This window comes from Myxocyprinus asiaticus, chromosome 47 (assembly GCF_019703515.2).
Source record: "Myxocyprinus asiaticus isolate MX2 ecotype Aquarium Trade chromosome 47, UBuf_Myxa_2, whole genome shotgun sequence".
NCBI classification, from domain to species: Eukaryota; Metazoa; Chordata; class Actinopteri; order Cypriniformes; family Catostomidae; genus Myxocyprinus; species Myxocyprinus asiaticus.
The window spans coordinates 14,306,862-14,319,707 of NC_059390.1; the positions used below are offsets into that span (position 1 = coordinate 14,306,862).

The following is a 12,846-nucleotide window of genomic DNA, read 5'->3' on the forward strand; positions in this document are numbered from 1 at the left end:
TCTAGCATAATTTGTTTGCATATGCCACTTGCTTTGAATCAAATTCATACCTTTGTAGTGCCAAAAAGTGTCAAAATCACACCACCAATTTGCATTACCCGTTCATAAGGCATGCGGTAAATGGGCATGTTGCAATTCCTAATAGGATGCAAAAAGCCAAGCCATCACAGAGCCTGTTCGCTAAAGTGTTGTGGCCGTCTGGGTCATGCAGCATTACGCTAGAGGCCATGAGCGAGACATGAGGGGCTGACACAGACAGCCACTGACAGGATTCAGCAATACCCTCAGTATACACACACTAACCAGAGAGAATCAAAAATGATCAAATTAATGCATACAATAATAATGGATATGGATATGCTATGGTGTAAAACAGGCCAAGCAGATAAAATAAAATAAGCCAACTAAGAAGCAGATGCATCTTTTTAAAGAAGTAATTTACCCAGTAAAAAAAATTCTGTCCCAGACAGAAATGTTTAATTTCTCACTGATAAGCTTGCCCTCCCCTAAAGTTTGCATGTGGTTCTCGTGTATTTCTCCTTTTTGGAGCTTGACAGCCTTCAGTCACCATGAACTGTCATTGAATGGCAAGAGCTGCATAATAATTCTTCAAAGATTTCTACATTTATGTGTTTCATAGAAAAATTAAAAGGACAAGTAAACAAAGACAGAATTTTCATTTTTGGCTGAACTATTTCTTTAATTTTTTAATTTTGCCACCTAACACAAAACAAATCCCATATTTAATTCCTAATCATTACTTTGCTGTTGTTGTTAAACAAAAGAAAGTTCCACACAATTGAAAACTGATGCTGCAGACGGCATGTCAGATATTTAAATGTGAGAGACTGTGAATGCTAGACACACTGTTGTTAAATCTTGGCAGAGACAACATTCTGATGCAGTGGCACGTTTTATTTGGTGTACATGGATTCTTCTTCAGTGATCACGAGTGCCAAAGTGCATACTGAAACAGGCTCTTACAGCATGGGGGCTCCTAACTATTCTGACCATTCAGAGATAAGCCTGGATTATTCAGATCACTCTCAACAATCCTTTAATTAGTATAAAACACAGAAATTCATCTGTGGAAGGTCAGCATGAAATGTCATCTCATTTCTCAATGCAAAATTGTCTCGTCAGCGTCTGCTCGTTGGATTTGCACAGTAAACATCCATGGTCATTAATTCTGAGCCACCCAGAATTGGAAAGCGGATTTGAGACCACTGGTACGAGGGGTTAATGAAATCCAAATTAAACTCATTAACCAGACAAAACACCTGCCTTAAAACAAAAATCAAACAAAAACATCCATTGGAAAGTCATTAACGTGCTAATATTCTGGCAATGCTTTGTGTGGAAGTCACTAGACACACAATAGGGATTTCCAAATATTAACCTGGTCAATATTGACCGCATGGCTATTTGATAACTGGAACGCCAAATGCTGGCAGCCTTTGAAACGCTCTGCTAAAAGATGTTAATAAATGCTAACTGATGAGGCTACACATTTGTGCGATTAAAACACATAGCCTCAGGGGGCAGGTGTACTCATAATTCATTATGCATTTTAAAGCTAAGCTTAAATGATATAAGTAATCATATCTCCGTTCTAGCTGCCAATTTCTCTTCAGATGCAGGATGCAAAGGAAATAAACACATTGTGATCCGCACCATGTAGACCCTAAAGGAGGGATTTAAGGGTGCTTCAATGATACACAAGCTCGACCATCCTCGCCGTCTCAGGAACGAGTTTGGCTCCAGCAAAAAGTGTCAAGCTTCAACAGCAGCTTTTAATTAATCTAATGGGCCTGCGGTGGCCTCAAGGCATACGTGTAGTGCCAATATTATAGATAATTTACATGGAATAAGATGTGGGTGGGAATACAGACAGAAATATTAGAGGTTTAATGAAAATTAAGTCCAATTCGGAGCTATCAGATTGGCTCAACATCACGGGGTGATGCGGGGTAACATCCCACAATCAGGACGTGACCTGAACAATTAAGTCCAAATGAGATTGATGATGGCCAATTACAAATCCCAGCCCCCACTGTGTGTGACCAATCACGAGTGACTCACCTCTGGCTGTTTGACACGGCCCTCTTGGAAGGAGCAGCTGCTAGGGTCATGGGTGCATGTGTGACGGTATTTGCACCAGTGGCACTGGTAAGGGCTTCCGACACAGGACAGGCACCTAAGACAGGGAATGGGTTATCTTGAGTTTTGCTGGAAATAGGTAGAGTGTTTCACTAAGGTTGAGAGTTAATGGTTTTAGTAAAAGACTTTTGACCAAAGAGTTGACAGCCTAAAGCTTCAATGACTAATTAACAGGGATGTGGAACTTAAAACAAGATAAATTAAATGGTCTTCCAGGCCTCCTAATGGATGATTATACTAGTGTTAATAAAGGGAAAGGCACTCACGACTTGTGAACGCTGCAGTTGTAGAAAACAAAGCTAGTGTTGGCGAATGCTAGTCCTGTCTCCTTTGATTTTAGGAAGAGCTGCACAATCTGATGGTCACCTAAAAGGCATAAAACAATGTTACTAGTGTTGTAGATTGTTAAAAAGTTTTACAGAGATATAGTCAGTGTGATAGCAATAATATCAAAGCTATTTACATACAGTATCAACAATGGGCCACATTCATGAAACACAAACAGAATGAATATTTTTGTTTATCATTTATAAAATCATTCTAATGTCAACTGGCTCTTTCAATATAATGCAACAAATATGTAAGAATGGATTTATGAATGATTAGTTCTTCTTGTTTTTTACGAATCAAATATCTGTGTCAACTCAATGTTCCTCATAACTAATGGCACTTTTCCACTGCATGTTATGGTTCGACTCAACTCGACTCTGCTCACTTTACTTTTCTGAGCTTGCTTTTCCACTGCAGTTTAGTGCTGCCTCAACGTGGGTGGGATTACAGGCTGATCGTCATAGTTGCGCCGCCTCTACTGCCGTTACATCATCTTAAATGCGACACAAACATTACTGACCATAAACAATAACATGACCGCTAGCTGTTAGCTACTAGCTCATTGTGCTGCATAAAGCAGTTGTTGCATGGTGATTTTACACAAGTGTAACATGGTCTTACTTGGCCTGGTCGTTTTAGAAGCAAGCTTTCCAGTAGCTGGTCTACTAAATAAACTGAAGCTTTCAAGCAGAATATAGAGTTAACGTAACAAAACGTGCCATCCTCCATCGTGGACTCCAACAACGCCGAGTCCAGGGCACTCTCCCTCCCATTGCTCGCCGGTCTATTGCCATAGATAGCATCCATTTGGTCGAACCACTTCCACTTTCTTCTGTTTGAACCACTCCGTCTGTTGTGATCCTTGATGGTTCTGTAGTCACTTTTAAGTTTTTTTTTACACTTTCCCTTCACTGTTGGTAGGTCCGGTGGTAGCCATGTGCGGCCAACAGCTGAGACACTTTCTGAAAGACTTTTTCGTTTTGCGTCGTTTCATTTGTCGCTAACGAGAGGAACGTCTGCACCTCGTTTATTGACCACGGCGTGGTTTTGCGCACAGCCATTTCTTTTTACAATTCGAAAGTCGCGTGGACAAATGATATTGCTGTCGCTGTTGCTAACTTTAAAACTAGCGGGTTGATGTCCCGTGTCACAAATCCAGTGATGCTGGTAGTGATGATTCTCTCTGACCAATCAGTGATCTGCAGGGTTTTGACATCACATTTAGTATTGGCTCGGCTCGCTTGGAACCTCGACTGAAAAAAGTATCAGGTACCAGGTACTATCCACAGTGGAAAACCCCCAAAAAGCGAGCAGAGTCGAGTCGAGTCGAGCTGTACCATGCAGTGGAAAAGCCCCATAAGACAATGAGACAAAGACATAAAAAAAAATGTCTGGACTAAACAAGAAAATACAGCTTGTGATTAGTTCGAGGAATTTGACCTGCTCCAATCACCAACTGCTGTGAAACTGTGCAAGAGTACAAATATTGAATCTATTCAAGGCAATAACAACATATATTACAAAGCAGCAATCATTTAACTATTATTTTCCCTCTGTATTCATAAAAAACCAATGACATCAGGCTAAACATCTTAATTGAGTTTTATATATATATTATTGCAGATGCATGCAGATTGTATAGCAGCTTTGTAAAGGTTTGGAGCTGTGGAATGAGCTGAACTAGGGCTGTCACGATTATTCAGTTTGACTGACAATTAATAGTCAAACAAATAATTGTGATTATGACAATTAATTGTCTCTTTTAGGGCTTTCACAATGAATTGTCAGATAAATTGTCCTATTTCTTAAGGTGCATGTGTGCTTCATTTTTACATATTTAACTTCAATTATATAAATAAAATAGGGATACATTATTTCCTTTTAAGGCATTACAAACTTATGAATAACATGAAGAATAATGTTTAAAATTTCAAAATATTTCAAAATATGTCTCTGCTTTAGGTCAACTTTAGTTTTGGTCAATTTTGCATTTACACTGTTGTTTTTGGAACTCATAAAAAGTTATATTTTATTTGTTTATAACAAATGTATTATATGATAAGATATATGATATGATATGATATGATATGATATTTATTATGCAATAGTAAAATATTTCTGTCCTAATTTCTTAATTTTCACACGTTATTTTAATGCTCTTTGATTAAACCCATGAGCCCTTATTTCTCATGAAGCAAAACACTTGAGATTTTGTTTCTTCATTTCATCACTCCACAGAAATAGAGTAAGCGTGTGTCTTCCTCTGTGTCAGTGTGTGTCATTAACACTGCATGTATGAACCTGCTATGACCAGGAATATTTGCCATTACATGATCATTAAATTAAAGTTAAACCGGAGCGCTTTGCTCTCACTGTTTCATTGTGCCGTGAGTCTCTATTAACGGTGCACGCATCAGAGTGCTTCAGAAGCATTTCACATGCTCTTCCGGACAGGAGCTGCTCTGATTGACAGCTGCTGTGCGGCTCAGTGACGCTCTGAGTTCAACTGAATGAAACACATAAACGGCACTCATTCACAGCATTTATATATTCGCTTAACATTCTCTTATTTGACCATTAAAATGTGATTGGTATTTAAAGTGCACAATAATTGCAGTTATCTCAAATAACCACGATCAATCGCGACAGGCCTAAGCTGAACAGTCCTCTCAAAATCAGATACAAACTCAAACCCTTCCAGATGAAAACATCCAAGAGTGAGAGAGAGATGGAGATTGAGAGAAAAAAAAAACATGTATGTGTTAATGGAAATGTTGCACAAAGTGCCCATCTTCAGCATGCTTTTGTCTGAGTTAATGAAAACCTCATATTTAATTCAACTTGCTGGACACAGCATCTTCCCTCTCAAAGGAAGATCATTCTTTTCTCTGTATTCCTGTCCCTCTCTATTTTTTTGTTTTTTTTTGGCATATTTCTCTTCAACCTCTTTCTTGCTCTCCATACACTCCCTGTCATGCACCGTTTCTTCAATAAAGAGCGAATCATTCATCAATCACTCTAAAGTGTGACGGTCAATGAATCTGTCCTAATTAGCTCAGCTAAATGTTACCTTGATGCCTTGATGGCAAGTACCTCTGGAGTGTGTGTTTGTGCCTGCGTGTGTGTGAAGGCCCCCTGCCACACGCTGCAGAGTGTATCCGCCTTTGATGAGTCACTCAGGACACTGACACTTACCATGATGCTAATGATACGGAGGCAAGTAAGGAATAAGGGAGCCAGCTAATAAATTACCTTCTTCCTTCATCTTTTACTCTGTTCCTCCCTATAACTATGGGTGTAGGTGTGTTTAAACAGAATCCACAACAGCATATGCCTTTATCCCCGGTATACCAATATGAAGGGTTAAATAAATGTTCTAAATACTGACTCAAGCCCAAGGCTCACATTCCCCGTTAGCTTTGTATGTGTGTGATAGTGATGGTGCATGTATCCATAAGTGTGTGTGTGTGTGTATGTATGTATGTGTGCCCTCTGTGTGTAATAGGGAATGTACCCAGTCTAGTGTGAGTGTGTGTTTGCACTGCAGTATTTCAAAGCTCCGGGCCCCAGCAGATTGGGCCAACCTGTAATTTCATGGTGGCCTGACTAGGCTCACATCTCCAATGAGACTTACATGCATCATTATTCACACACCTTTCACTGGATCTACCCAGACAACTTTAAAGTCCACCATTTTACTGCACAGCAACCACTTACTAAACTAATTTGCAGCTGCTGTTATTATAAGACACTCAGAAAGAACATTGTTGTAGGTGATCAAAACAGGTTTGGCGGCTTGTTACTTTTTGTTTTACATTCTTTTCTAACTTTTTTTTCACATACGAAAAAAATTCAGAGGGCTATTCCCCTGTTTCTTCATCTTCATTACCTTCACTTTGAGACATTTTCATATTATGAAAAATTACCAGTCTCTAGACAGGTGCCCAGATGTGCGCTCATTTCAATAACGCAGGGGTAACCAACCATGTCAGCAAGAAAACAGAGGCGAAAAGAATAGAAATGTCGAACAACGAAAGCAAGAGAGAAAGAGAGAGAGAGAGAGAGAGAGAGAGAGAGAGAGAGAGAGAGAGAGAGAGAGGAGGAGCACAAAAGTGTTCTCTCTTGAAAAATCTTTTCTCTCCCTTATCTATCATAGTGAATGCTGTCAAAACCATTTTCAGCCCCAGCAGATGGAGTGAGGAGTGTCATCACTTCTGGAGATCCAATCCAATCACTTTACTCGAAAAATCTCTTAAATCTCACTGCCAATGGAGCCTTAGAATGAGAGACTGAAAGATAGAGAGAGAGATAGAGACGGGGGGAGAAGGGGTGGGGGGGGGGGGGAGAGTGGGAAACAGAATGCCAAATTGCCTCCCTCTTGGCGACCTTTATTCACTCAATTACAAAACACGTCCTGCAGCAAAAGTCAACAGCTGCAGGCGAGATAATGAGCATGTAAACTTCTATCTCTTCTCAGGTGTTTATTTCTCTCACACTCTCTCTCTTTCTTAGTCTGCCTCCTTTTATCTCTCTCCCTGATATAAAACCAGTTTCTTTGGAATCTGGAGCAAATCTACACATGTACTGTAGCAATTCTAATTACCATTCCGGCTTAATCTTAGTCTATTTCTCAGTCTCACTCTCAGTCCTAGTCTCAGTCTGAAGGCCATAATATATTCTATGCAAGTATGTGAATGCAGATGTTTCTAGCTGCACAAGCTCAGTTTTTTTGCTAAGTTGCATTCCAAAATGTGTCAGACTGCAATTAATAAGCAATGCAAGCATATGTTGTATTCTCAATGTTGCCACAAGGGGTGCTACAGCAGACATTAGGGTGATCTGTCTGCGTCTACAGTAAGTTTTCTCTTTCAAGTCAACTATTGTGATGGTGGAGCAACAGCTTGAAGAGAATATTGCTGAGCATGTAAGTTAAAGTCAATATATTTATAGCAACTTAATATCTAGCAACTTAATAATAACAAATAAATGGAACAGACATTTGAAGGTAACTCTATCACCCCCTTGAGTACTAAGGCTTGTTACTGCCACAGTACCGCAAGAATGCATGTTACGTATGTTCAACTTGACCGTGCTGTGGCAATGTGTTGCCCAAATGCTGTGTTTGATTTTTAAGTGGCAGTGCATTTTCACACCTTGGTCTACGATGATGCGTGGGACCTCCTTCTCAGCAGGAGAGCTGCAGGTGATGCGATTTCCCTCAACCAGACCGTTCATCTCTGCTAGATCTTCAAAAGTGCAGTTGACCCCTGCAGAAAGTTCTGGCACATTATGGGCCTCCAGAACGAGCTGTTGAAGAGAAAGGAGAGACAACCTGAAGTTAAAGATAGATAAAAAGAACAGGACGTGTTGATTACTGATATACTTTCTATTCTAAATAGAAGACATAGGGAACTAGAGATGACAGACTTTGTGCACTAAAACTTCTCATGTCTAGACTGTCGTGCTGCTGCCCCTAAAACTGCAGTAACTAGGATATTTCCTCATGTCAGTGATTTGAAATTCTTGAGAGACAGCAAAGTGTCTGCAGACTCCACACATATGACATCTCTAACCAGCCCCAGACATCAAGACATCCCAGAAAACACACACGGCCATTCCATAAATATCCCAGCTGACACATGGCCAACGGCACACCGAAATCAGGCCACTGAACCAGAGGCCACATATTTCTTAATTTTCCTGGAGGGAAATGTCCGGAGACCTCAAGAGACTTTAGTCAGCCATCAGTCAGCCTGTACTGATTCTAATGTTTTTTACTGAACACAAGAGGAAGAAAAGTGAGGGAGAAGAGGAGAGAATGAGAGAGAGAGAGGGCTGTGGGGTGTGACTTTTGACTCTCTTTCTTCTTTATGACTCATATGGACAGCCGCTGCTCTCTCGTTCTTCCTGTGTCCTCTCCATCTCTGTTACCCACAATGCCCTCTGGCTCCAAGCCTTCAAATAAATTTCAAGTCCAGCTCTGAAGCACATGTGTTGCCTGACACCCGAGTCAGGTGAAGTGAGCAAAAGAGAAGAAAGGAAGGTAGGCAGAAAAGCAGGAAGTAAGGAGGGAAAGAAAGAAGGAGGGAAAGAAAGAAAGAAAGAAAGAAAGATTAAAAGGTTGCCTGACATGGTATTCAAACATAGATAGCAAGAGAGAAAGATATTGCAGACAGAGTGAGTGATGAAGCTGTTTGGCAGATATTCTCTGTTTAAAATACCCACCACAGCTGTCTCTCAGTTTGACTGAGTTTGTTGGGGGGCTGTTTGGGGAGGTGTGCAGTAATGCTCTGTAAGGGCATCAGAGGAGGTGAATTGGATGAAATCGGAATATCCATACTAATAGGAAGCCCCAGCCTTGCATAGAGTGGCGCCGCTCCCAGCGTTACATTTGTGGTATGGGCTGAAACACCCTTTCCTTAACAGAAAGGCTGACTGTGGCTGTTTTTAGATTGCTGTTTAATGAAAAGGCAGGGACATGTAGCAGACACTCTTTCCCCATCTCGCTCCCTCCTTTGCTGTTTCCTGCTTTCCCATTAATAGCTCAGGATGCACCAGTGGATGGTAGCGCCACTCTGGGATTTAATTTATTTTTTCTTTAAAAGAGGGATGCAAAGAGAATTTCTGCAATTACATTTCAAGCAACGGCGAACAAACACACACCAGCCACAATAAATATGAAAATCATCCAATAGAGCGATGAGAGGGACCCCACAAACAAACAAACAAACAAAAAAGGCCTCTTGCAGCAAAGAGTATGACACGAGGAATATGGCTTTCTTGATTACCTCCTGCATCAACAGAAGAATGCATCAAGACAGTAGACTCTAGTAGACTTCAGATGCCGATGCGGGTTTCTAATTATGCTTCAGGATTCGTGAGTAGAGGGAAACAGAGCTGTCGCTGTACCCCCAGAGACCATGAGAACGACACGATTCTACCTATTGTCCTCTTGTCGGACTTCACATGAATGAAAGCAAACTACATTTAAATGAATTCTGAGTGCACCTATAGGGTTGAATCCAGTCGTGGTTGATATTTTCTGTAAACAAGTACCTTGTAACTGTAATCCAACTTGAGGATAATGCTAAAAATGTACAAAGCTCTGCTTACCAGAGCCTATATATTATCTAAAAGAATATTATTGGGTAAATCCATGCAGGACTTTGAACATGATAATTTAAATTAGGATTTATATATAGTATGAGCAGCAAAAATAAATAAAGTGACATTTATTGCACAAACATGAAAGTCTGCTTTTCATTATTTAAAGATGTGTTCTTTTTATGAGAAACTGCTTCAATACCTAAATGCTCCCTGCTGACCAAATAAAGAAGCTTGTGGTTATCTCCTCAAAAAAATATGTAATAATGAAAAAAGGTCAAGAACTGGTGTGCACATCTGTCATGTGTTTCTTCATACAGTTTGCAGTCTATTGGATTACAGATGTGTTTTCCTCTGGGTAATTTCAGTTTGCAGGGAAAAGGTTAAATTCTCTTTCTAATGCTGTTTGGGTAAATGTCTGACCAGTCCTATAATAAAAAGTATATCTTATAGACAGTATACTGTTATAATATATACTATTTATGTGGATGTGTGCTAATATTATAGATGACAAAAAAAAAAAAAAAAATATTGAACACTTTGTCTAACACTTTGTCCTAATTAGTGGCGACAAGTAATTTGTCTGTCCAGACAGAAAGCGACTGTGCTGCACGACATGGCACAACAACAGCCAATCAGAAGATATTTCATATTTAATTTACATGGAAGAGATAGCTTTTTATGGTTTATATGCTTTATTGTGTTGTGCCTGGTTAAGACACAATATAAAGCCTAAATCATTTACACCAGGTATTAAGATGCATCTTGGGTGATCCGATCACATGTGGTCAGGTGAGACACATCGCTGTTTACACCTGGTCACTAAATTGCATCTCCTGTGACCACTTGTGATCAGATTTGGAGGAGAGGGACTCTGTTTCATGACGACATACATTAATCAATATGTCAGTGTGTTACTGCATGACATTAAAGCGCAACAAATTCAGAAAAGACAAAGAAAGAGCAAAAAAACGGTGCGCTATTTCTCCCAGACACATCTGAAATTTAATCTAAGCACAAAAGCAACGTTTCGAGTAGAATTGTCCTTCATTTTAATGGATTACCTGTATTAACCTGAGCTGTAGATGTCCATGCTACTTATAAATCCCTGCATGTTGTCACACTGAAGAAGATCCGTGAACTTCTTACGTTTGTGTATGTATCCACTTTTTTTAATTTTCTGATCGGACGGTTAATTCCTTTTAAAAGTTTAAAACTCTTGTTTAAGTGCAGCGGTTGATTGACAGGTGAGGGGAGGCATTTCGCTGCTGCTGGGACGCATACAGGACGGATTAGCGTTTACACCTCAAATTAGGGCTGGGTGATTAATCACATTTTATTTTCAATTACGATTTTGGCTTCCAGTGATTATGAAAACAAGATAATCGAGATAAAATGATTATTGTGCCGCATTCCATTTCGCAGTTAAACACACTGGCATTATATCTTTAAAGCATCCTTTATTAATGTTCAAATAATAAGGAAGTGGGTTATGAAAATAAACTCCGAAACTGGCATTTCTCTGTGCGGTCAGCACCGTGTTGTATTGAGAATCACCCTGGCACCAATTTAAATGAACTGGGCCTCGCACAAGACACCAAAGGATGTGGTGATTTTTGATCACACTTCACTTAAGGTGTATGTGTGTGTGATTATTAATATCAGACGGTCCCTCCCTCCATCCTCGGGGCACCAGCTAAGGATTTTCACCTTAACAGTAAAAGAATGATCCACATGGACAATTCAATAAATAAAAATTATGTAAATTGGAGGGAGTTGGTCATCTGAATAATCTGAAGGATTCGAGAGCAGCCTAACACTTTAGAGCTCTTCTGTATCATCAACACAAGGAACACAGGGTTGCAATACAACAAGTTTTATTTACAAAAAGATAAACAAGAATAACTAACAAAAACTACAAAATGGTACTAATGCTAAAAGATAAAATAAATGAATAGGTAAATAAAGTACATAGGATGTAAAGATGTAAGTGGTTGAATTGGATGTAGCAATGGTAAAGTATGTCTATTATCTTATGGAAAGATAAATAGCTGTTTCTCTGTTAAATAATAAGGTGAAAACCTTATTCCTAATAAAACAAATAACGCAAAGATTATTTTAAAAACATTTGACACACAGGTTATGTAATCTAAAGAACATTAGAAAATCATAAACTGATGGTATACACTAATGCCAAGGTCTCTGGAAAGAGGTTTAGTAGTGATATTTACATTCTCTTTGATCGATCGATGAGTTTGGTGACAGCAACGTCTTCCACTGGTGTTCAGGGCCACGCTACAGTGGGGAAGGAGCTGGATTCCATTTCAACAGCATTGGACACAAAATGCTGATCTCCTGGAAGCAATGAGAGGGTTCTTGCAATCTGGAACACGCAGATGCACGAAACTTGAAGAGAAGTTTTGCTCGCTAGAGCTAAACCCTGTCGCTGTAATTATCTCCTTGGTATAGGGATTCTGAACTTGGCGTTGCAATAGTCTTTTGTAGTGAGACTTGGTACTTGGTTTTTCTGTCTCTCGGATGGAGACTAAAAACATTGGATGATCAGTTATCCACTCTCTCATGTAGTGAGACTTAGCATGTTGGATGGTTTGCATTCTGTTACTACATCTGAGGCCAGAGATTCAGAATGTTCATTATTATTCTGTTATTGCTCCCGAACTCAAACAGCCAGGAACTCAGAACGTTGATTATTATTCTGTCATTGCCTCTCTCTCGTAGAGTGAGACCAGAACAGGTGTTTTAGAAGTGTATCCTGTTAATGTCTTCTTCCGAGACTCAGGACAAAGGTGTGGTCATCCGGAGGATAGATTTATACCTTCCTGATGAGGAGGAGATTTCAGTTTGGCGCCTTCCTGTTTCAGGGTCATGATTGGCTGCTGAGATCAGAGTGGAGGGGACACAGTGTGGTCAGCCCTCCCTTCTCTGTGTGGAACTCATTTGCATACTCATTGCATGCTTAAAGTTCACAGTTAGAACAATGCCAAAGGTTTTTGTGATCCGATCACAAAATGTTTTAGACCCCGTTTAGACCTGTATTTAGAGCTGACCGCATGTGATTATGATCACCAAAAAAACGCATCTTAATACCAGTGATAATGGGTTCTTTGTAGTAGTGAGGTTTTGATTTTGGGCCCAGAATACAGATCCTGAATCAGCTGAAAGCTAGACTGTAGCAGAGGAATTAATCTGATATAAAGGCTCAGAGGAGGTGCTGGATTACATCAGGTTAAG

The 12,846-nt window shown here is 39.8% G+C and overlaps 1 protein-coding gene across 1 annotated transcript in view; it reads right to left on the reverse strand.

Annotated features, from left to right (window-relative positions):
• Positions 1–12,846, reverse strand: part of LOC127436502 (plexin-A4) — a 334,355-nt gene that overhangs the window by 73,963 nt on the left and 247,546 nt on the right. Inside the window, exons 7-9 of the mRNA XM_051690704.1 lie at positions 7,644–7,797; positions 2,427–2,526; positions 2,083–2,197 (exon numbers count right to left, since the gene is read on the reverse strand). Of these exons, the coding sequence (XP_051546664.1) occupies positions 2,083–2,197; positions 2,427–2,526; positions 7,644–7,797 (369 nt within the window). The remainder of the gene's footprint in view (positions 1–2,082; positions 2,198–2,426; positions 2,527–7,643; positions 7,798–12,846) is intronic.